Here is a 24,529-nt window from a genome sequence, read left to right as displayed (position 1 = left end):
AGAAGGACTTTCACTCTTTCTTTCTGAGCAACAGATCATGTCTATAGCTTAACTATTGAACAGGGTTCCTGATTCTTTGCATGGTGCCTTTCATCATTTGGCTCTACTTCCATAGTGGTTTCATTGCCAGGTCTTTGTGCATCTGTGGCTATATAATGCTGACCATAAAGAGACAGTTACAGGGCTGTGCCTGTTCCTCGAGCTGAATGATGAGCATCCTTTTAACTAGGAAGTAATTAATTTCCAACATTTGATGCATTCTTTAATTAAAATATATCACAATGATTGAGATAAAAGCCAGCAGTTCCCTTTCAGCACTGATGCAAACATAAATGGGGTTCCTCTAGAAAAGCCAGGATTGCTTCCTGGACCAGCCCTGGTTATTGCAAATTACAACCAGCCACTGAGAGCAGGATAAAGAAACCTCATGATGTATCTGGGTGGGCAATAGGACATCAGTCAGCTTTTAAAATCCCCCCAAACAGGCTCACTCTCCTACTGGCAAAATCCTTGTAAAAGCACATGTATGCTCAACCTCTCTGACAGAGGGGTGGTGTCTGCAGATACAGGGAATGACTATTCAGTCATAGTCTGGACTACACCTGCAGGTGGAGTTACTCAGAATTAGGTATTTGCATGTTCTCTGCCCCAATTTTCACCTGCATTTCCTTTTATATAGACAGTCTTTTAGATAACAATTTTGTATAGGCTTGTTGGTGACAGGAGGACATTTGCTAAACATCTTATGACAAATGATATGGAGACCATCTCATCCTTTCATAGGATTGCAGTGAACCTTCGATCTTGCAAATATTTCTGCAGACTAATGGAGGGGATTGGACAACATGACTGCAGGCTCAGCTGTACAACCCTTAGACACTGTTTATTAGTTGATTATATTTATGAATAAGCACTGCCTTTATAGGCCACAAAAATTTAACTCTTAGCAAAATCCGTTTCCTCTGAGGAAATGAGATGTCTCCATTTACAGTAAATGCACCAGTTTCCATGACTTTTTTTGAAAAAATGAAGGATGTGGGGAAGCCAGTAGCGCAAAAAACAGGAGACTCAGCTGCATTTGTGCACGGAGCTCCCTGGGGTTTGCTGGGCATGCTACCTTCTGCATTCTCCACTGGCACTAAAGGCAAGTGCTTTACAAATGGGAAAGATTTTTTTTCAGTGATAAAACTCACAGCAACCTCAAAGGCAATGGGAACCTTTATTTTGATTATTTTCAATGTATTGACATTGTCCTTTTATGCAAACTTAACTGTAAAACACTCTTGAGATACTGCATAGAAAATACACATAGGAAAAAACATATATACACTTTCATAAAAATAGAATACATCTTGGCAAAATTACTTGTGTACAGTGTATTGACATTATTGAACCAAACTTACATCATCTTTGGAGAAAAATGTTCCATTTGCAAAAAAACCCAAACCTTTTAAAGTGAGGTGGGAGTACTGAAATGGATATGGTTCTGAGCTAAATAAACGGCTATACCAGAATGTCAGAGTAAAAAAAAAAACAAACAAGGTTATAAAATACCTGCTGTATGAAGTAGAAGTAGCCATGTTGTGTTTTCTTCCAAAAAATAGTGACATCTCTAAACTTGCGTGGAAATCAAATGTACCAGTTCCAAATTCTACTGTAGATTCTTTAGCTGAAAACAAACTTTAATATCATTTGTTTCAGCATTTGCAACCATTTGGTACAGTGGTATTTGTTTTTTTGAGCACATGATGTAGTATATTACAGCCCTAATTCTATCAGGTATTTGATAAGAAACAAAATCTAATAGATATAAAGTTGTAAAACATTTAGCAACCTTTAAAATGTGGAGACCACTTGAAATTACGGGTTTTTTTTTCTTCTGGTTATGCTTTTCTTTAGTTGCTTTCAACAGAGGCTGCTCCTTGCTTACTGCTTTGACCACAGAGGCTGCTCCTTGCTTAGTGCTTTGACCACATACTTCAGCTCATACTTTGATTTTTCTGCTGGTTTTCAGAATAAACTGTAGAAAATGAGTACTCCAGTGTAATAAATAAAGCAAGTGGTAACAGGGCCTCAGAGCCATGGATTTTCCTCTTGAATTTGAATAATGGGACTGGATAGGCAGCCACAGGGAAAAAGAAAAGAGCATAGCACCATTTTCAAGTTACATGGTTCACAACTGTTTGGCAGGCAGTAGAGAGTCTGGAAGTGGTAATACCCACTGGCATTTATGAATGTGGTTAAAATACTGTGATTACTGTCAAGTAGTTTGGGTGCTTAATAGGGATAGGCTGACACAGCTATATAAACAATGAAAGTTGTCCGATACTCAATATTTCCATCGACACTGTAGGATAAGGCTCTGACTCCCATGCGGTAAGTCTTTGGCTCTTGCAGCGGTCGGGTGGTGAACACGACTCCTTTCAAGTTCTCATCTCTCAGGGCAAATGGGATTGCTGGGTCCTCATCTGCCATTAAGAAAGTTGTCCTTGGGTGAATGACTTGATCGTGAGTATAGGCAACCAGGCGGATTAAATCCTGACCAGCAGCTATGCCAAAGGGGAGGGAAAGGAGTTTGTATTCCAAGGCATAGGTACTCAGATCACACTCCAAGTCATTGGCTGGGCAGTTTTTCAGACAGAACCTAGGAATAAGCAGAGCACTTTAGCCCAGGGAGAAGGCATGATATTGTAAGTACTGCAACAGGTCTTAAAGGATGAATTCTTTCCCTGTTTACCCTGTTGCTTAATTTAAATTTCTCTACAAAGATAATATGCTGATGCAGCCTTTATCCATTGTTCCTTTAAAGTTGCAGCCCAGTTTAAGGTCTCATTCTCCCCTCAACAGATCATCTCATAAAGTGCCAAGAGGTAACGTAAAGATACTGAATACAATATTTGTCATTGAAGTCAATGGTATATGTTTTAGTGACCTTGCTCTTTGATGTTAGAGTTGGAAAGGTTGGTTTAAACTGTACCGGGTGGCTCCATTTGAGGTGTCTGTGTGTTAGATCATAAAATAAAGAATTTGGAATGAAGAAGGGCAAAGTAAATTTTACTTCTATTAATCAAAAGTCAAAATAGGAGATATGTTAGCTCTGCTTGTCAGTACTAACAGAGGTCAAAGAATATTATCTATTTAAACTTAAGTGTCATTCCAGTTTAGTTTGATCACAAAAGATGGTTTCTGACTATGAAACAAGCTATTTCCTTGAATATATCAAAGGTTAAAAGAAATTAATATGTTTTTTCCAGAACAGGGAAATAGAGTAACTTAAAAATAACAAAACTTACCATGAACTGTAGCACTATTTTCATGACTAAAAGAATATTTTAAATGCTATGACATTGATGGCAATTTAGGCCTTTAGAGAAGTCAGAAAACTTAGATGCAAAGGCAACCCCATAAGTGACAAATGGCACTGAATCAGCAGAAAGAATCACAGCGCACTGCCCACTGGGATTCATATAGTAAAGGAACATTCTGTTGCTATTTTCTTTTGAACTAATAGTAAAATGCTGCATGGATAGAGCAAGCCAGCCAGCTTGCCTGTGGCCACTGCTTTATGGTTCTGCTGCAGGGGAAACCGATGATCATCTTGAATGTCAGTGCTTTACCTTAAGCTAGTATGAGCTTTACTGGTGTCAGTCAAACTTTATCTAAGTTTCTTCTGACGAATACAGGTTAAGGATCCAAGCTTGGGGTGGGTGAAAAGGGGCTGAAAATAAAACGTACCCTGAAAGAGGCTCTCGCTGATAGTTTGGTGGACAAGGTGTGTCTATGCACTGGTAGCTTCCTCTCATGTTGAAACACATCTGATTTGATCCACAGTTAATGTTCTGTTCAAGGCACTCATCAATATCTGAATGTAAAAAACATGCAAATGATCAATTGCTGGTAAAAGAAAGTAAGGGTTAAAAACAAGCTGGGTGAGTAAAGGCTGAGCAGAGTGTACCTCTGCACACAGTGAAATCTTTCAGAATCCAGTCTTGCTGTTTGAGGCACTAGAGCCAGGAGTTTCAATAACATGCATTTATTATTGTTGGCATTTTATTACTGTGCAGGATGGCATATTGTGCTAGAGCTGCCATACAGCCACGATCCAACATAAACCATAGTTGTCTTGTCGTAGTTTTCTTGTTGTTAATTTTTTATGGGTTTTTTGTGGATCAGAAAATCTAACAGTACCTTTTTTTGACAGAGGCGGATTAAGGATTATATTGGGTTTGGTTCTAGAGCTGCTGTCTATTTGCCTGGAGTTAAGTGTGTAACATAAGGTCACATGAGGAGAATTCAGAGAATAAGAAGCTGCAATTGTCTAATTTGCTAGTGTTTTATGAAGCATTAAAATGTGAAATATAAAAACTACTGAAATTTGAAATTTTGAATGACAAATCTCATATAGCAAATTCAGAGAAGTGGCTTTTACATGTATTGAACATGATTTGTATCTTACTTATTTACAAATATATTTCTGAACACTGAAAGGAATCCCTGTACCTTGACAGGTTTTGCCATTGGGTGTAAGGCGATAACCAGATGGACAAGTACACTGGTAACTTCCCAGGGTGTTTCTGCATTCATGCTGACAGGTATCTCTGGTTTCACATTCGTCAATGTCTGAGGAAAGAAACACGAACACATACACATCAGGATTATTTGAACCTGGTATGAACCGAGGTATTTTTTTGTACTACTTATATACAAGCACATGGACAGAGTTGGTGGAAGTTGTGTGGATCTTGTTTTCTGATGGGGTTGAATGTCTAAGAGCAGCAAATCCTTTCACACCTTACCTGTGCCATTCCTTAAAGCTTTTTAATAATTAAAATCCTCACCTCTTTTGATGGCAGCCTAGAATAATATGTATTCTAGCTGGAGAAACCAGTCCTGATACAGAGTTCTGGGAAGAAAGGGGGACGTGCAATCTGTATACAATGACAAGGTTATACAAATACAGTCTTGCCCCAAAAAGCAAGCTGAGCTGCCTGGTAATAAGGTTTTAGGCAATATGGTTAGGAAATGCCCAGATTAGTTATCTTGTCAGAGGAAGCCTTGACAGTGGGGGAGTTGTTCTTACAGTTAATCTCTCCTCAGGCAAAGCTGTTTCCCTTCCAAACTGATCTTCGTTGTGCCATGGGGATGAATTAAGCTCAGTATCTGGGAAGTCTATCAATAAATGCTCTTAACTTTTTTTTAATATCCCTCTCAAATATAGAAGTACCAGACCACTTTATGTAAAATTTTCAAAGCAGACTAGTGTGATTTAGACACAGATCATATATAATTATAATTTCTTTTGAAATGTCTGCCTAATTCAGGAGAGCAACAGAGATGCTACTCAAGTAAGTCTCATGCAAGGGTTAAGACTTGCATGATTGAAACAGTGGAAGGAAGGTCTTTGCTTCCCCTCTCTTTGTCTGATTTACAGGGGTTGCGTTAGATAAAAATGCAAACACAGAAATAGCTGTGACTGTAGAAGTTTACAGTATGTTGTTATCAAATCCTGATGGTTGTCTATTGAAAGAACTTTTTAAAAAAGCATCATTTAGGTGTATTTTTCATATTAAACTAATTTTTAACTTTAGATGTTTATTCCAATGAAAAGGAAGTACAAGAATATTAACTAATTCAAACTGGACACTGGGGTGAAGATCATAGATTTTAGCTTAACCCTTTCATCAGCAGTAGCTATATTCCTCGGTCTTTCAATTAAACCGGTATACCCATAACAAACTGCATGTATACGACTACTGAAGTGTCTTTGATGTCTACCTATCTATAACTTTTATTAGTAAAAGTATATTCATATTTTTCAACATTATATATTATTTATTGCTATATAATTACAGCAATAAATCTGGTTGCTAGAATCTAGCTGTAGATCACTGTATTTATCCTAGAAGGATACTGTGCCTCCTATGAAGTGCCACTGGCATATATGCTAGGTGGAGGCACATAGCTAACACACCACAAACTATGTTAAATGCACTGGGACAAGCTTTAGTAAGGCCTAGACTGCGGTACCCTTAGTCCTGAACTCAGCAGTATTATCACAAAATAACTTAACTGAATAATTTTTTTTTCTTAAGATACTCAAAACATGAGTTAAGTTGGCAAAATCTGGCTTAAGAAGCATATTTCAAAAGATGAACTCATTTTTTATATCCCCATCTGCCCTCTGTGTAAAGCATCAGGTCTGGTGACCCCTTCTGAAAGACAAGGTGAGCCCTGGCTCACAGCACAGCAGTGGCCCCTCTCCTGCCCATGTCTGTTCAGCTTTTCAGGGCAGGGAGGGGAACATGGTCTGGGGAGTCTGGGTGTGAGCACCCATTTTCTGGCTCCAGACCAGCAGTTACAGAGGGTCTAGATCCAGACGCCAACTACTGCCATGTGAGAAAATCCTGACATTTCTAACTTCTGAGCAATAGTGTGGGGTTTTTTTTAACTTCTTAGTTTCCTCACATTTAGTGCAAATCAGTCAATGAACAGTACATACTGCTGTTCCTTTTGACTTTCAAGAGGAGCTGAATTAAATTTTCAGTACTTGTGAAAATAGCAGCATTTCACTGGAAAACCTCAGAAAAGCTCAGGGAGTAGGGAGGAAGTGAGCTAAATGTTTGATAGTTGGAGGTGCCAAATACCTTTGTTTCCTGGTGGTCTTAGAGTGTGCTCTGAGAGGCTTTGCACCTCTTTAAAAAAAAAAAAAAATGGGGGCAGAGCTTGCCAGTTACTATAACTACCCTGCTCTCCTCATCACAGAAAAAGAAACGGCAGTGCTGTCATTGTCACAGCTTAGGACAAATCCCCTATTTGTTTACTTATAATCAATCTCTCCACACTCAGTGAATTACATTTCAACCCGCCACATATCAAAACTACAGATAATTTAAAAGCTTCTGCTTATATTGCCTGCATGGCAGCAACTAACCGTCCTGTAGCAGCACTGGCATTGGCCCTAGTGTGCTCAATTGTAAAATCTTTATTCAAAACCTTTTTGAACCAGATTATTACTACCATCAGTGGGAGTCTGGCATAAGCAACATCCCCAGGACTAGATTGGGTCTACTGGTGTTTTTTGAAGTGTGAGAAAATTCACAAAGGTGAGCTACCGTAATCAGAAGAAAGAGAATAAAAGAGGGAAATAATTTGCAAACACAAAATAAGCAGCACAATTAAAGCAAGAGTTCACATGGAGGATTTTTGAAAACATTTTTGCTACACATGCTCAGGAGCCAAGAACATGCAGAACTCTCTGAATATTTATCAGGGTAATACAAAAATAAACCACAGCACCACAAACCATCAGCCCCTGGTGTATATGAAACAGTAACCTAAGAATAATGACCAAAACAAGAGAATTGCATAGATATGACTGACATTTACCTACACATCTGTAATTTCTTGCCTCATAGCCTTCAGGACAAGTTTCTCTAATGTTCCTTCTAGTCCTGGAGACAGGTATTCTGCTGTTTCTATACTCTGAGAAGGAGCTGTAGAGGTTTGAGGAGTGCCTGTAATATTGTTGAGGTTGATAGTTGTCTCTCACAGGGGAGAATTGAGCATAGCTATAGCTATTGTAATAGGCACCATAATTTGGCAATCTCTCCAATCCAGCGCAAGATTTCCCATCACCTAATAAATGTTGTCCAGGTGGACAGATACACTTGAAGCTGCCGGGGGTGTTGGTGCATTGAAATGCACAGGGTTTAGGCACTTGTTCACATTCATTAATGTCTGCTCATGTGACATGATCCAGAGCAACAAACCATGTGGAAAGGAGAAAAAAACAAACAAACAACACATAACTATATATATACATATATACTTATCAGTCTGTGGAACAAACTGAAGACATAAAAGTGAGATCTTGAAGGCAGTAAAATATGGAGAACACAATGCCAAGTAGGCAGGTTATTCTGTCCTGTACAGTAATATACCTTTATTCTTCCTCTAACTCTGCTTGTGACATAGGACTGTGCTCATGCAGGACAAGAGCTCTGCTGAAAGTCTTGCCTCAAGTGTTACTGAAGGTAAGGTGTGGCTATAAAACAGGGATCCAAGTCTGTTCCCCTGCTTTTGCGAAAGCAGGGCTGTGTGTGACAGCCTGAAAGGTGCCAGCTGCAGTTCCTGCTGGTTACCAGAAAAGATGCACTCTGAGAAATAAGTGGCCCTTAGGGCCCACACTGTTCATTGTTTCAGCCTAAGCTGCTCCCTACTACTTGAGTAATTATTTTTTTTTCTTAAGTGCTCCACAGATGGGTGGGAGAAGGTATTGGGCCCTTCTTTAAAGGAGGATACTTAACATGGAGCATTCTTGAGAAGTACAGCATTAGAAATTCATTCAAACTAGCACTGAGGGAAGCTCAAAAGCTCTGATACGGTTATTGTACTCTGCATCAGGGGAAAAATCAGGTCTTGAGGATGTGTCACAGGGCTGCAGGGGAAGGAGGTCAGGTATGTTCTAACCTTTCATGTTCTTATTGGTCATTCCAGCTATGAAAGGTTGGAGACTTAACAGTAAATATTAATTCACTTCTGTACAATTAAAAAATAGGATTTTTTTTTTCCCTAAGGAATGCTTTTTTTTTTAAGTTGTTTCCCTTTAAATTGTAATCCAAAGTAATTTGACCAACCCTAGCAGTAAATATCCATCCTTAAATCAAAACAGAGTAGTGAGCATACAAAGTATGGTAAAGAGTTTAAGGATTTAACATGATGAGTGTCCTTCACACAAAATAAAGTAAATATGAGTGTTCTTGGATACTGTAGGACCAGGCCTTCCCTCACAGTCTCTCTGGCACTACCAGAAATAAATTTTCTAAAATTTTCATCGAGTTACTTCAGGCCCAGCTGAAAATTTGACATGCACGGTATTCCTTTTCAAACTTACATTCATTCTTTACTAGAAAAAGCCAAAAATCTGCTAATTCCAAACAGGAATTTGCAACTCCGCAATGACCAGAAATAAATAACCTGATATTAACATACATAACAACATACATATAATTGACATATATTATAAACCTTTTTTTACTAGAATTTAAAGATGATCTTAATGGTGACTCAATAAGGGTTTAATTATTTCATGTTAGTGGAAAGTGTGTATTCTTTAAATTGTTATTGTAAAAATGCCATTAAGCTAGTGTTATTACAGTTTTATTTTGGTTCACTCTGAACAGTATTTTGAGCATACTTTGTAACCCTCCAAGACACAAATGCACGATAATGGTATTTAAAAAGTAATACTGTTCAGAAACATAGTAGAATATTAGATTGCATTTTTATTAAGTGTTTAATACTTTATATATTTTAAAGTTTTAAAGAATTTTTGAGGGTATTAATAATAAAATGTTTTGAGAGTTGGAAATCCAGGGATAATTATTGCTGAGTATTGCAGTATTTTCCAATTATTATTTCACAAACACATAACTGAAACTTTGTATATTAGTTGAAATATCATTAGGGTAATATTGTCAGGTGTTATAAACAAGAGAACTCCATTTTTAATACAGCAACAACTAATACAAATTTTAAGTTTATATTCCTTCATTGTGTGCTTAAGATGAAAAATATATTACACATATACATGTAAAAGAATGCTGAAACTCATTATTTCCTTAGCGCTCAACTGTTTTCTAATTGCTGAGTTTAACATTCTTTACCTGCATAAAACAGACAATAGGTATGTGCACTAACATCTTTACAACCACCAATGTCCTTGGAACAAGTTGTGGATAAGCAATAGAAGACTATCATAGAAATAATGAAAGAAAACAGGTGAAAATTCAAGCAATTTCTTTTGTAGGATCATCCTGTGCAATACAAGCAAAACTGAAGGCAGCAAGTCATTTACATTTATGCCATAGCCATCCCTGTGAGAAGTGTTTGCTGACTGACTGGTAAGCCTAAGTCTCCACTGGACAGTATCCCTTTGATTATGCACTATGAATATTAAATATTTACAAGAACAAGGTGAAATGACTTTGAAACTCAAATAGCTAAATTATCATGCATTCTTTAACTTGAAGAATAATATTTGATTTTAAATTCTAGATAGTGTTGCACATGTTATATGCAAAAGTGCATATAGCTATGGGTGTTGTGATGACAAATGAGCATCTTATCCCCATCTAACAGACAGGGAATTGTAGCGCAAAGGACTTTACACAGGGTAAGAGTGGCACCGGTAGGAATAAAGTTTGATTCTTCTGTTTCAGTCTGGGGCCCTACTTGCTTTTCAACTCTTCCCTGTGCTCGCTGGGACATTAACAATAAACCTGGATTTTATTAACACATGTGAACTAATACCTTTGATGCATCTATATTTTAAATATATTTTCAAGCAGATAGAAATTCAAAGGTGCATAAAGGTCATACTTTAATTTAAGAGGGAGCTTTCAGTGCTCCTTGGTCAGAAGACAGCTTTAGGGCAGCTGCTAGTGTTTTGTGAAAATCTGTAGTCCTAGACTTTATCTAGCTTATTACTGTCAGAAATTTAAATGGTTTTAATATATGTTAAGGAGTCTGGGATTGATTTTATTTCAGTAGAGGGGCAGCTTGTAGAAGTAATGTCTTGGTCTACAGCCAAACAGTTTCTTACTGCAATTTAATCTCTTTAAAAAAAACCCCAAACAACAACATTCCTGGCTTTTGGTAGTCCAAAATCTTAGGTTGTTTAAAAAGAAAAAAAAAATCCTATTCTCCAAAGCAGCTATTTATCACTTACAAAAGCTAATCTTGAAGAAGTCATCATGGAGGAATGCTTCTCTGATAGAAGCAACATGAGAGCAACTGAAACCAACTTCACTTAGGGTCATATACCAACATTGATAAATCATTATCATCAGGGTGGATCAGCTTTTATATTTTAAATATTCTACATAAATACAGAAAGGGTGAATCTAAATGATCCTAGTACCATCCTGAGGTCTACTAAATGCCAGGGGAAGTGTTTTATGCACTTGCACCGACACCATACATTAAACTCTCTTGCTATCCATGTTAGAGCTAATGAGAGCATCCTTCAAATGTGTGCGTGGGAGAAAGCTCTGCTTTTTATGCCAAAAGGTTCTACATAGATAGCATAGGGGAGTAACTACATGGTCAGCATTCCTGTTACTGACAAGAATCCTCCTTCCCTGCTGTGATCCACCCAAACCAGAAAGGGGAGCGTTGAGTGATAAATGCGTATCAGCTTCCTCCGCTCTACCCATATGGGGAACACCCTTTGCAATTCTAGTGGGTGGGTAAGTGTGTTTGTGCTGTTCGATTGCAGAGGCGAGTTCTGGGTGTATCGTGGCTCTTGCAACAAACTTCCTTTGGGTGTTCTCCTTTAGGGGAATCCACATCACTCCCTGCTTGACTGCCTTCAGGTGTGAATCAATGCAGTCCAGGGAATAGCCAGGCACATTTCACTGTCCAATCAACTAGCAAATCTGACCTGATTTTTATAAATGAAGCCTTTTGTGGAGTGGTAGCTTGGCACATCCATCTACCAGGGCTTGGAGACCCTTGTATGCTTTGTTTTCGAAGTATGGACCTATAGCAATCTCCATTTGGACTCACTTAGTTTTGACTATTTGTTTTGAATGGGATGCTTTGTTTTAGATGGGTAATTTTGAACTTCAGAGCAAATTTGTCTATATAGCATAGTCTTCAAATGGGATAGCATTGTTGGATGTTACAGCAGAAAGCCCAGCCAAAAGCAGCAGTGGAAAATACATGATACTAATGTGACTAGACAGCTTACCCACACAAGGTCTTCCAACTCCCTGGGACCGATATCCTCTTGGACACACACAACGGTAACTTCCTCGTGTGTTCTCACAAATCTGGTTATAGCGGCACTGGTGGGTTCCATCCCGGCATTCATCAATGTCTGCAAGCAACAAGGCAAGGGGAAGTAGTCAGATTTTTCTTGAAACTTCTTACAGCTTTAAACTTCTTCGTGTAGAACGAATGCAGTTAAGCCACAAGTGAATTTGGCCCTCTAGATAGATTTGGCCTCTGAACGTACACTTTTCTTACCTGGTGCCATGTTTAGGCATTACTCTATAACACTTTGTGCTACGAATCACAATCTGTCTTTCGCAATCTGAAAGCAGGTTTTGAGCAGATATACAGATAAATTTTTCAACCGTATTGCATTTACACACACTTTTTCTGTTAATTTTCAAAACTTTTCATTGAGGTTTCCAATGTGATCAGCTGTTCTCCAAAGAGACATAATTCATCTTCCTGTCATATCCCACTAGAAAAAAAGATTTGGTACTATATATAACAGCGGTTATGTTTAAAAGTATCCCAGATAAGCAGCAAGGACCTGTGATCTTGATTCAGAGCTCCTGAGACAAATTCTTAAGAAAGCATTCAACACATGAGGCAAAACATTTCAGTCAATGAACAATTTGTAGAATTCAAGGTGACAATGCAGAAAAGATGCTGAGGAAAACCTTACTGTTCTTTCTTAAGAGCAATGGAAAAGGATACATCTATGCTTTTAATACCAACTACAAAAAAGTTAAATATGTGTGTTCCCATAAATGAAAAAAAGTTGGTGCCTTAATATGTGCAAATCTTAATAACTGGAGATGGACTATCTTCAAGATTTTTTTTTTTAAATCATCATTATCCCCATGTTTACCATCATTGTACAGTACATTAACACTTCTACTCACCAATACAAGTTCCATTTTCTGCTTTGGTCATTCCATTGGGACACAGATCAATGCACTTATAGCCACCACGGGTGTTTTTGCAAAGTTGATCAGGCCTGCATACATTCTGCCTGCACTCATTTACATCTTATTTAAAACAAACAAACAAAGGCAAGAATGGAAACAAACTCTCTTCCTTATGCTCAATTCCTAAAGAGCAGAATAATCCAGCTGTAATTATACTGTGTCCATGCATTTGAATGCATTTCATGCACATTTATCAGTCATCCCAATTCCCACTTCCTCTGGCTTTTAGTACTGCTTTACAAACAAATTCAGAAATACATACTAAATGTATCATCCACAGTAAGGTTTTCATTCATAAAGGTTTCCAATAACAAATATAGCAACAAATAAATGTTGAACAATGTGCATTGGAAAGAGGGAATGAACATTCAAAAATTCATTCATACCGATGCATTTTCTGCCCTTTAGCTGGTATCCTGGATCACAACCACAGTGGAAACTTCCTATAGTATTGAAGCAACGCTGATGACAGGAGTTGGACTCTTGACACTCATTAACATCTGTTGAACAATACAAATCCTTGATACCGTAGCTGTGAATTGCCTTGTCGTCATTTACCTGAACAGTGTTGTGGTTGAGTCAACATTCTGGGCTCTGCTTTGAGCTCTAGTTATTACACTATTGAGGTATGTTCAGAAGTGTTTACTTCTCTCACTTCTTTGTAAAAGAAAATGCACATGGGATACAAAAGCAAGAATTTTAGGTTATTCCCTGATAGGATTTTAATTTTATTTCTAAAGATGGAAAAAGCAAAAGGTTAAAAAACCCAAACAAACAAACCACACAACACAAAAAAACCAAACCACAAACCCCAACCTTAATAATGAAAATTTATAGACACTGTATGTGGAGACGCATATTTTAAAAAGTTACTTTCAATTGTGTGAAAGACAGCATTTTCAGTTTATGAAAGCTAACACCAAAAACCAAAGACCTCTCCATACCTTGGCAGCTAAATCCATCAGCTGTCCTCCTAAAACCATTCCCACATCTAACCACGCAGCGGTATGAGCCAATGATGTTTTCACAGTCCTGGCCAGCATGGCAGGTATGTCCACCTAACGCACACTCATCAATATCTATAATTAAAAACAAGCTGTAAACCTCACTATGTCAAAATGAAACACAGATTAAGCAGTGTCTTGAGCATGACCAACTATGAAATACTTGATTGCAAATATATTCAGATATGAAATAATTAGAATACCACCAATAAATTATATTCTTATAATGAGAAAGTGGCCCAGTCTAAACAGAACATTTCCCTAGCAATTTAAGTGCCATGGGGCTTTTTGTATCCAACCTGTTCACAGCAATACTTATCTTACCCTGACATGTTCTACCATCTGCAGAGATAGTGAGGCCTTTTGGACAGGAGCAGTAGTAAGATCCCATTGCGTTATGACAGGTATGGGAACAAGGATTTCGCACAGCACATTCATCTTCGTCTGGAACAAGGAAATGTTTGAAAAACTAGTGAGACTTCACAAGACTACAAGAAACTATACCAAACAAACCCTCCATAAGAGGTATATGTCTGTCAGAGCCCACAGGGCAAAACTAGATCTACCAATGGAGCAGCTTCACAGAAACGGTTCAATGGTGCATTCTCCACTCTTATTTTTACGGTTACCAAACCTACACTAACACAGCTTGCTGGAATCTTGTGTTAGCTCTGCAGGACTGGGTGACTACTGCGGAAATGAATGTTTGATACAATCTTTTCCAGAGAATCTCTTTACAACAGAACAGATGGGTTTCAGTGTAAGACTTAAGATTTCCTAGATACATGTGCAAAGATGTAATATGTTCCATATTAAAGTTTTAGAACTCATATTCTTTTACAGATGATACTGCAAGTGCAAAATCGTTTTAGTGACCTTATTTTCAGTTTTCCTGGTTTTAAACCTTTTGGATGGTGTAGTGTTTGTTTCTTGTATAATTTCCTTCATTTATAAGCTTTCAAGGTATCAGATTATCAAGCTTTCAAGTGTATCAGATGATTGTTCCCCAAAACAAATGTGACTCAGTCATCTGGAGGAGACAGCTAAAATGCTCATAACATTCTCTTCACCTTCATCCCTCAAGCAGGAACCTGTGGGCTGTTGTCTAGGTAGCCAACACTCATCCTTCCCTCCACACAGATCATGTAAGTGCTTCATTGCTTTGCAGGCTCATCAGATACTGTGGCTCAATGTCCCCCAGTTGTATCTGATGTACTGATGAGAAGCTGACTGGGCACTACCTAGATTCTAGATGAGTACAGAAGTGAAGTCTTCATCTGCCTTTGGATCCACACCCTTTTATCAATGGTAACTTAACACTTTTTGAAGTATGTTCTGCATGCTTTGAAACTCTAGATAAAGGTGATGTAGATTCTGGTGGTTAAGTACTGTGTCCAGTTCTGGGGCCCACAGCACAATACAGACATGGACCTCTTAGAGCAGGTCCAGAGGAGGGCCACGGAAATAGTCAGAGGGCTGGAACACCTCTGCTATAGAGAAAGGCTGAGAGAGTTGGGGTTGTCCAGCCTGGGGAAGAGGAGGCTTCGAGGAGACCTTATTGCAGCCTTTCCATATATAAAGAGTGCTTATAAGAAAGATGGAGAGACTTTTTACCAGGGCCTTTAGGGGCCCTGGTAAAGGTCCAGGACAAGGGGTAATGGTTTTAAACTGAAAGAGGGTAGATTTAGATTGGAAATAAAGAATACATTTTTTACGATGAGGATGGCGAGACACTGGAACAGGTTGCCCAGAGCAGCTGTGGATGCCCCATCTCTGGAATTGTTCAAGCTCAGCTTGGATGGGGCTTTGAGCAACCTGATCTAGTAGAAGATGTCCCTGCCCATGGCAGGCGGGGTGGAACTGGATGATCTTTAAAGGTCCCTTCCAACCCAAACCACTCTACGAGTCTATGATTACACACTACCCTTGTCACATCGTTACCTGAACAGTAAGGCCCAGTTGAGTCCAAACCAAACCCAGCAGGGCACTGATTGCTACGATCTCCTGTATGGTAAAGGAAGCACATGTTACTTATGGGTGAAAATATGGCCATTTTATTACTTTTAAAAAACCCTTTAACATTAAGAATTGCAGCCCAACTATTTATAAAAGATTTATTATACTTGGACACTAAAATAGAAACCTTTAAAATCCAGACTTTAGTGTTTTTTCTACTTGGGCACTATAAGTCAGTAGTACATGGGTTTTGCTGTTTTGAAAAACAAACAGATGGGGGGTTTCCCTCAGAGTGACTGCAAGTTGCATCTCAGCCCAATACATCCTGCAAAGTTCCTCTATAAAGTTTTCATTATTAAAAGAATAAAGACCATTCAGTTTCACTTCACATAAAAGGAAGGAAACAAACCCAAACCAAACAAATCACCATGTCATAGACTGTGGGAAGTCACTGTAGAACACAAGTGCGTACTATGAACTGTAATGGAAAACTCTGGTAGAGACTGCTCAAAGACCATATGTATTTTCCTGCATGAAAACTGATTCAATAAATATGAAATCTTAAAAAAAGCAGTATATTAATTGTTGGAGGAAATAAATGGAAGTTCAGTAAAGGCTTGGCCAGATCTACACACAGGCATAAAAGGAAGTCTTCAGATCAAGTTATCAGACCTCTTTTTAAAATGGAAAAAAAAAAAAAGTCTTATTTGGTTTTCAAATTGCACAATGAGTTCATAGTCTGGCAAGTGGGAGAATAATTATTTTACTTCATTTAGAATGTTGTTATTGAAAAGACAGACTGAGATAGTCAATCCCACTGTTTCATTTACTTTCAAACCTGAGTTATTTCATTTGACAGATGATGTTAAGCCTTACTGTGTAAAAAAAAAAAGCCCAAATAGTATTTAAAAAGATAACAGGACATTCTGCTAACCAATTATGACTTCTCAAAGGAAAATCCGCTTACAAATATATGCCCTGTTCCTTAAGATCACTTAGGTAAAAAGTTAATAAAAGCCAGCAGTTAGTAATGCTAAGACACAGTACAACAGATGATGGAGCTACTAGCTTGCCACCCCTGTGTTAGGACTCACCAGATTTACAGACCGTACATAAGCATGTGTCCACACAGCACTGCATATGGTGTGTGTGCGTAATGCATAACTGTGCACCATTCATATCTGGCCTTAAAAAAATATATCCATAAAGTACCAGCAAAGTTTTCAAGCTGCAGCTCAGCATCATATTTTCTGTATATGCCAAATAATTCCAGATAAGTTCAATCTGAAGAATGACTTGAGGACATTTTACCCATTTTAGTGCTGAATTTTGAATGTTCTTCCACCTCATTACTACCTTACTTACATTATGTGGTTTTTGTTGTGAGAAAATACACAATCCTTTTTCTTGATAGCTATGCAAAATCAAACCCAAACACAAAAACCCACCAACGCTTGACCCCATACAAAAGCGACAGTAATTTCATTTTAGAGAATGAAAGGTACATGCAAGGAAATGGAGGAATATTTTAGGTTGACTATCTGAAGCTACAGGTGATGCTCTTAGCAGTGTCAGCAAATGCAGACATACATCATTGATGAGAACTACAGGTGAAGAGTAAGTGCAAACTGCAACAGCTTTTACATGTTAGTCTATGGGTATATTAACAAGACATGTAGGTCCCAGGACCTACAATAAAGTTAACCAAGTTTCACAGCATTTCCTCTTTCAAGGCCATAACCAGCTTTTGAGAATATAGGTAATGAATTCTATGAAGACAGGATATTATTTTTCCATTGTTTTATTTTTGTAAAAGATTAGTACAATACCTTTTGCAATGGAAGAATGGATTTTAAAAGACAGAGTTTCTTCCAGTGGGTTGTACTCTGACATAATAGAGGAAGCATGGAGTGTTTCCACCAAGAAAGGCATCTTTCCTTTAGTGTAATCATAGGTAATAGTATGGTTCCATGTATAGGGAACACTAACTCCATCTATAGTGAAGAGACGAGTAGAATGGGCATACAGTTGCCCAGGGCCGGTTTGAATATAGTCTTCTGTGTAATCCTGAAACAGCAAGATTCAGGCATCAGCCATTGAGTACAGCCAACACCACTGTGGTCTTCGTATTTTAAAGTGGTATGAGATGTATTCTGAGAAAGGTTTTTTTTCTTAACAGCTGAACAAATTGTATTTCACACAACACATGCCTTTTTTACTCTTATTTTAACTGTTGAATCTTAACAGCATCTGGTGTATTTCTTGAAATAAGAAACAGGGTGTGGTACTGAGGATCCTGATGATGGGGGCCACAGCAGAGCATTTAAAAAAAAAACTGAAAATGACCTTATTGTTCAATAACAATCTTTTGAGGTCTAAATATTTTTTTGTATTCTAAGTCAGGTGCTGACAACATGCTAGATAAACAATCAGTAGATAAAAATTCTGCCACTGAAAAAAGGTATAAATATTGGACATGCCACACACTGCAGTGTATCAAAATATAAAGAACTTCATGTATATTTATTGTAGTGTGGGATTAATATATTAAAACATTTTCACTGGTTACCTACCACTAATTAATCACCACCTTTATAGAAACAACTTTAAAGAATGTTCTTTCTTTTACAGTAAAACCAGTTATCAAGCACCTGGTTTTAAAACAAAACTTTAATACCACATATTATATTAAACAAAATGTTTTTCATGTCTTACACTAAACCAAAAATATAGAAAAACATTCCTTTGAACTCCATCTTTCTAAGAGGAGTACAAGGTCAGTGACAGAAGCTATCTTACTAGGAGCAGTAGAGAACATCTCCTAGAAACAATAGGCAGAGCAATTCAGTAGTGAGATTATAACCTTTTGCCATACGATCATGCAAACTGCCCTCTCTAATCATTCCTGAAAAAGTTCCTAGAGAAGTGTAATTCCTTGAAAAAGCAAATTTTGTAAAATATTTCAGAAGAATTGCATAATAGGACTGTTTGCCATAATAGATGTCTCCACAAGACAAAGTTTTGATGCTATAGCAGAGAAAGGAGCACATCATTAACAGCATCATGACAGCATGCATGATAAGAACACATAAAATACCCTGTGATGTAATCCAATTCAGAATCTGTTAATCCCCTGTCTTCGCAACTTTATCAGCCACAGGAATGTTTCTCTGCCAGACTACATATAATTGTAGCTGCAAACAAATCATCAGTAATACTCAGAAATTTGTGCAAGGTGCCACGGTATGAAAGAGCTGGTGTCATCCTCAGGGAAGCCAAAGTGAGACAGGTTTAAGATGCACCTTTATAGCTCTATTGAAAGCAACACCTGACATGCCTGCCTATGATAACTAGCCCCGAAGACACTTCTCAATACTACATTCTAACATCTAAAAATCTTGAGTGACCAATACTACCTTCCTGACGACAACTTTTTGTTTCCAAAGGCAATGTTAATATCTGTCAATTAAACCAGGCACAAAATAAGTTACATACAGTGAAACCATTTTCAGGACTTAGTGTCTACTGCTTTAATATAGGTGAGAGAGGAAGTATGTATTGATGAGAGAAGGGGGTGGTATCTTGAGCAGCTTTACCTTCATATTAACATCAGCTACTGACTGGAGCTGCAGCACGTGGCCACTCACAACAACATCCAGCAGCAAGGCTCCATCTGAATCCAAGCCCCGGGCAATATGAGTCATTCGCAGAATCTCACCTATGAATTTTAAGAGCCCATTGATTTATAAAACATCCTAACCAGAGACTCATGTTAGCCACACAGTATCCAAACTGGAATTCCTTGAGTTATTTTAGACTCTTATTTTTATAAGGTGTACCATGCCTATAATAAAAAACATTACATGTTTCAAGTTACAACTGTAAAAGCTGTATTTAAGTCTCAGAAAGCCAGTGTCATTCAGAAAATATTGGTGTAAGCACAAGACTCAAAATTCAGCAACAGTTATGTGCTATTTTTTAAGAAATGCAGTATCTATCAAGCTTACTAGAAAGAGATGGTATATCACAGGTAACTAACCAGTTGCAAACTCCACTTGAGTTTCTCTCTTGAAGACCGCATCAGTGAGCGTAAACCCATTCATTGCTTCTCCAATTTCTTTTGCAGTTGTCCAATAAACTGGGCTGAGTATAGAGACAAGCTTTCTCATCGCTGGACCTGCAAGAAATGTGACATAACGTTTGAGAGCTTTTTTGCTAACATCATGTGACCCACATCAGTAGGAGCTGAATATGAAGACCTAAAACTAGTGTAAGCCTTAAGAATTAAACCAGAAAAAAAATATGGATTAGTATATTCAGATGAATCATTTTACAAATATTAGCATACTGGAAGTAAATACTGAAGATTCCCTTTTCCTCTATCTGTCTACAAAAAGTTTAGATCAGTTTCTTCAGTGACGCTTAATTAAATGAAGTGGTGAAAACTGACATTGCACAGAATTCAGCCTGGCTCGAGCGAAAAAAGTGATAAAAGTAAAACAAAGCCTACCAAGGCTCCAAGGGATGTTTGTAATCTTTGCTTGTACTACTCTAGTTTCAGAGTCAGGGCTATCCGTCACTGTGGCATTCAGGAAAGCAATTCCAAATTCAATATCGTTAATATTTCCAATGATGCTGCCTTTGGCACGTGAAGGCCCTCCTGTACAGGGGAGGGAAGGGAGAAAGGAAAAAAAACCAACCATGTGAAAACTGCCGTCTGATATTTTGGGGGAGAGAAAATTCAGAAATATTGTCCAGCATTTTAAGAAGTAAGGATATTTCTGCATATATTACTACATTATTTGCAAGAGTAAAGCTCACAACCTGCAAATAGCAGGATGCTGTACATATGTGGTCTGAGATATATGCACAATAACATGGAAATCGCCTTATGCACTCACCTCTGTCTGAAAAGCAACAATTGTTTAACAGCATACTCTAGTGCCATGTAACAGGTTAACAAAAAAATTTATCCAGCTGAAGTTGCAGGGGAGATTCAAGCCAAAAAAATTACTTGCTCAACTGGCCAAGACACAGGAGAGTACCAAATTAGGAGTGCCACAGGCTGTCACCATATTGTCATTGCGTGCAGGCTGTAAGTTAACTCACCAGGACATGCTTGGGTATTACACCTGGATATCTGGGAGGAGTCTCCAGGACAAGGACGTCCATGATTTAACGGAACTGGATTGCTGCACAGGCGTATTCGGGTCTGCTCTCCTCCTCCACAAGAAGCAGAGCATTGGCTCCATGTTTGCCACTGCCCCCAGTTTCCATCCACTGAAGAAAGAAAGAAAGAAGAAAGTGACTTTTAATTTTAAATGTGTCTGGCTGCATCAGTGATGCTTTTGTGTCATTCCTTCTTGATGGAACCAGTGTGACAGGGAAAAGAAATAGCTAAAAGGATGACAAAAACACCTTAATGGGCAGGCGTGAACACTTCTCCCCTCAGAAACACACCACCTTTAAAATTTTGTTTGTGTATCAGCTGTACTGGAGACAAGGAGTCTCCTCTGGGGATGTTTCCAGAATAATGGTTTGAAATTTAGCAAGAGCTGGGTCAGATTCTTCCCTGTGTCATGCTGAAGGGAAGCTTTGTACCATGTAAACTACATGTGTCCCTCTGCACAGTCATGCAAGTCCTCCCCAAGGGTGGCATACCGAGAGGTCTGCTGTGCAGGTAGTGAGCTCAGGGTAGCTTTGGGTGGCTGTCTACGCATCACTCTATGAGGAGGAGACATATACAACCAACTGCTGCCTGACTTCTGCCAGCTGCTTTCCCCAGGGGGTTCTGTAGAAGTACCTCCTGCCAGTCTCTGTGTCTGTTCCCTGAAAATATCAGGCTACATAGAAGCTGATTTCAAAACTGAAAAGTATTGTCACATGTATGCAGACCCATCACAAACCAGATCGTAAAGAACAGCTGTGAATATTCAGACTCTCTTGTCATAGTTTTTGGTAGCTATCACTAGAGAGACAACCTAGCTGTCTAGAGCTTCGAGTGCTTTTACTCCTACAAAGAAAATATCTGAGGTTGCATGGGTATAAAATTGATGGACACCAAACAAACCATAAATCTTGCAAATAAAGAACATGTTCTGTCTATCCAAACACTCACAAGAGGTCACTCAGATTTGGCTTGAAGTACGCGTGTGCAGGAGTCTGCAACAGCCTCCTCTTGGTATCGTGGCCTCAATAACAACAGGTGATGCAATAGGAACATGACTGTACACTGCGTGAACATAGTATCTGGAAATGCCTGATCCAAAACAACATTTGCCCCAAACTGGCAATAAGAGGAAAGTAACAATGAAAAAAGTTTGTGTTAAGACAACCATTAGCCAAAGTAACAGTAACTGAAAAGTACAAAAGCAGCAAGAAAATTTGTGACTGGGGAGGGCAAACCCAAGCAAGAGGAGGGTAAACCAGGAACAACAATCAGACTGGGCTTGACACTGCAACCTCCATCAAGACCTAGTGGAGAATCGTCCTCGCACGCCACAAGCAGCTGGTATCCAGCTAGTGGAGGCTGATGGTATGGAGTGCAACAAGCAGGGGCCCACACCTCGGGTGTGTGGATGTGGCCTCATCGGGGGCTTTGTCACCAGTGCGTGGGTCAGCAGGGTGTTGAATGTGGCACAGGTATGCATAAAGTCAGAGCTTCTGCATCTACCATGGGAGGAGGGTGTGTAAAGCGGTGCGCATAGAGGAGGGCTTTAATAATTTTTTACATTATTATATCAGAGTTAATAATAATATAATAATAATCCCTTTCTGGGATGAGTTACAGAAGGGTGTTTAGAAATTTGTAGGTCTTCAGTAAGTTTCCAGCATTGTGGTTTATCTGCTGTATTGCTGATACTGATCCTGAATGTTACATTCACTGATTGCCCCTTAGTAATGTATTGTCAATAAATCAATTAACTGCTTTGATTGTCGTTTTATTTAAAGCATTTGAGCTGAGCATTCTTCCCTGCTCCTAGAATACATTATGAGAGTTCACTGGGAGCCTCATAAACTGTATTTACTGTAAAAACTAAGTAGAATTGCTAGGTGTAGGGGAGATTTTCATATGCTATTTCCTGTTTTGAATTATTCCACTTCATTTGGGGGAAAATCTAACATGTGAAGGGGGAAATCCTTGTAAGGTGGCAGTCATTTAAAGAAAAAAGTGAGAGTGGATTATTAGATTGTATGAAATTGTAAGTAATTACAGGAATGTTCTACATTCCTTTTATGATATGAGAATCTCACATACATTATGTCTTCCAGGGAAAGCCACATTTAATTTCTCGGTTAGTCTGAGCACTCACCGGGGCACAGTTCAGTGCTGCATCTCTGGATCTGCATATCAGCCCCTGCACATGCCCTTCCACCACTGGCAGGGCGAGGATTCTCACAGGTCCGGTATCGCCTCATCTGGCCTCCATTGCATGTTCGACTACAAGTTCCCCAACTGCTCCATGGGCCCCAGTTGCCATGAACTGTAAAAATAAGTCAGATTTTCTCTGTCTTTCTCTTAATAACAGATACTTAAAACCACACAGTCAAGCTAGGAAAATATTCCTATTGGAGAGTAACTTTTTAATTTATTTTCCCAAAAAAAAAATTTAAAACCCCAGACAATTAAAGATCTAAGAAAGTTATCTTGTCCAGCATTCAACAATTTCTCAGAGTATATTAGCCAACTCCAGAACATCATCGTTCATAGGAAAGTATGCAGCACGTATTATTAACCAAACGAGTCGCTACACTCTACTGTGAGATACAGAGATATTCACCTTGCAGTACTTTCTGACTGGACAGTTGTAACTTTAGAGAGCTGTGTGACCTCTGACAGCCCAGCAGGACCTTATGGACCAGCTGCTACTGGTTTGTGCTCCTAATAGTTAATGTTTAAAATTTCCCTGCCATGCTCACTGATTAAGAGATGCTTTCACTCTTGCCAGGCAGCTAATACCACTTGCCTGTGTTCAGACCCCCTGAATTTTGTGGAAGTGTGTGATTTGTGAAGGGCTTCCTTCCTCTCGTGCATACATACAAACGCAGTAAGTGGATAAGCAGCCTAACCCAAAGCACTTACTCGGACAAGCCCAAAGCACTTACTCGGACAAGGATCACTGTTGCAAAAATCAATTTGTATGCCGTTTCCTTCACATTTGTGACCCCCAAACTGTGGGGCTGGGTCTGAACAGTGGCGTGTTCTCTGCCTGCTGCCTCCTCCACAGGACACAGTGCAGGCACTCCAACTGCTCCACGTGGCCCAATTCCCATCCACTAGTGAGAAAGGCATAGCATGGTACAGTTACAGTTTCTGACATTAGAAATAACAAAGTAAATCAGTGCTACATCAGGGTAAAACTGACTGCAGGATGTTATTGACCCTCTTTCTAGAACATCTCAGCTACATAGGGATTCCTACATAGGGATTTCCAGGAGTGAAAGCTGGAGAAAGGCATGATCTGTCTTTTAAAGAACATGTAAGCCTGACCAGAATCATGGCCAGGGATCACTCAGTCCTCAAGCTCAGTCAGTCTCACATTTTTAGGTATCTGTAAGCAAGTCAAGCCATATACAAAGTAGTCCCTGAAATTACCACACTGGGCAGATGGCCAGTACGAGTGCCATCCCAAAAATCCAGTCTTCACTTGTGCGTCCTTCTCTGGTTGCAGCTGCACTGTCTGAAGATGTAACCATCACCTCCTTCTCCCCCCTCCTTCCTAACCAACCTTTGATTTACTGGCTCAGCTGTTCATAGGAGTTATTACTAAATTATCTCATGTGAGCCAGGTCTAAGTAGTCAAGTAGTAGGGTCTTTGATCT

General features: G+C 38.9%; 1 protein-coding gene across 1 annotated transcript in view; it reads right to left on the bottom strand.

Moving 5' to 3' along the window:
* Positions 1 to 1,318: 1,318 nt before the first annotated feature.
* Positions 1,319 to 24,529, bottom strand: part of HMCN1 (hemicentin 1) — a 204,746-nt gene continuing 181,535 nt past the window's right edge. The window contains exons 91-107 of the mRNA XM_072867250.1: positions 23,813 to 23,983; positions 23,020 to 23,190; positions 20,816 to 20,986; positions 20,217 to 20,366; positions 19,746 to 19,883; positions 19,303 to 19,424; positions 17,536 to 17,773; positions 15,692 to 15,754; positions 14,075 to 14,194; positions 13,691 to 13,825; positions 13,133 to 13,246; positions 12,681 to 12,806; positions 11,753 to 11,881; positions 7,387 to 7,737; positions 4,501 to 4,620; positions 3,736 to 3,862; positions 1,319 to 2,644 (exon numbers count right to left, since the gene is read on the bottom strand). Of these exons, the coding sequence (XP_072723351.1) occupies positions 2,278 to 2,644; positions 3,736 to 3,862; positions 4,501 to 4,620; positions 7,387 to 7,737; positions 11,753 to 11,881; positions 12,681 to 12,806; positions 13,133 to 13,246; positions 13,691 to 13,825; positions 14,075 to 14,194; positions 15,692 to 15,754; positions 17,536 to 17,773; positions 19,303 to 19,424; positions 19,746 to 19,883; positions 20,217 to 20,366; positions 20,816 to 20,986; positions 23,020 to 23,190; positions 23,813 to 23,983 (2,813 nt within the window). The 3' untranslated portion in view covers positions 1,319 to 2,277. The remainder of the gene's footprint in view (positions 2,645 to 3,735; positions 3,863 to 4,500; positions 4,621 to 7,386; positions 7,738 to 11,752; positions 11,882 to 12,680; positions 12,807 to 13,132; positions 13,247 to 13,690; positions 13,826 to 14,074; positions 14,195 to 15,691; positions 15,755 to 17,535; positions 17,774 to 19,302; positions 19,425 to 19,745; positions 19,884 to 20,216; positions 20,367 to 20,815; positions 20,987 to 23,019; positions 23,191 to 23,812; positions 23,984 to 24,529) is intronic.

Source organism: Ciconia boyciana, chromosome 7, assembly GCF_034638445.1.
Source record: "Ciconia boyciana chromosome 7, ASM3463844v1, whole genome shotgun sequence".
NCBI classification, from domain to species: domain Eukaryota; kingdom Metazoa; phylum Chordata; class Aves; order Ciconiiformes; family Ciconiidae; genus Ciconia; species Ciconia boyciana.
This window is presented reverse-complemented; position numbering and strand designations above follow the sequence as displayed.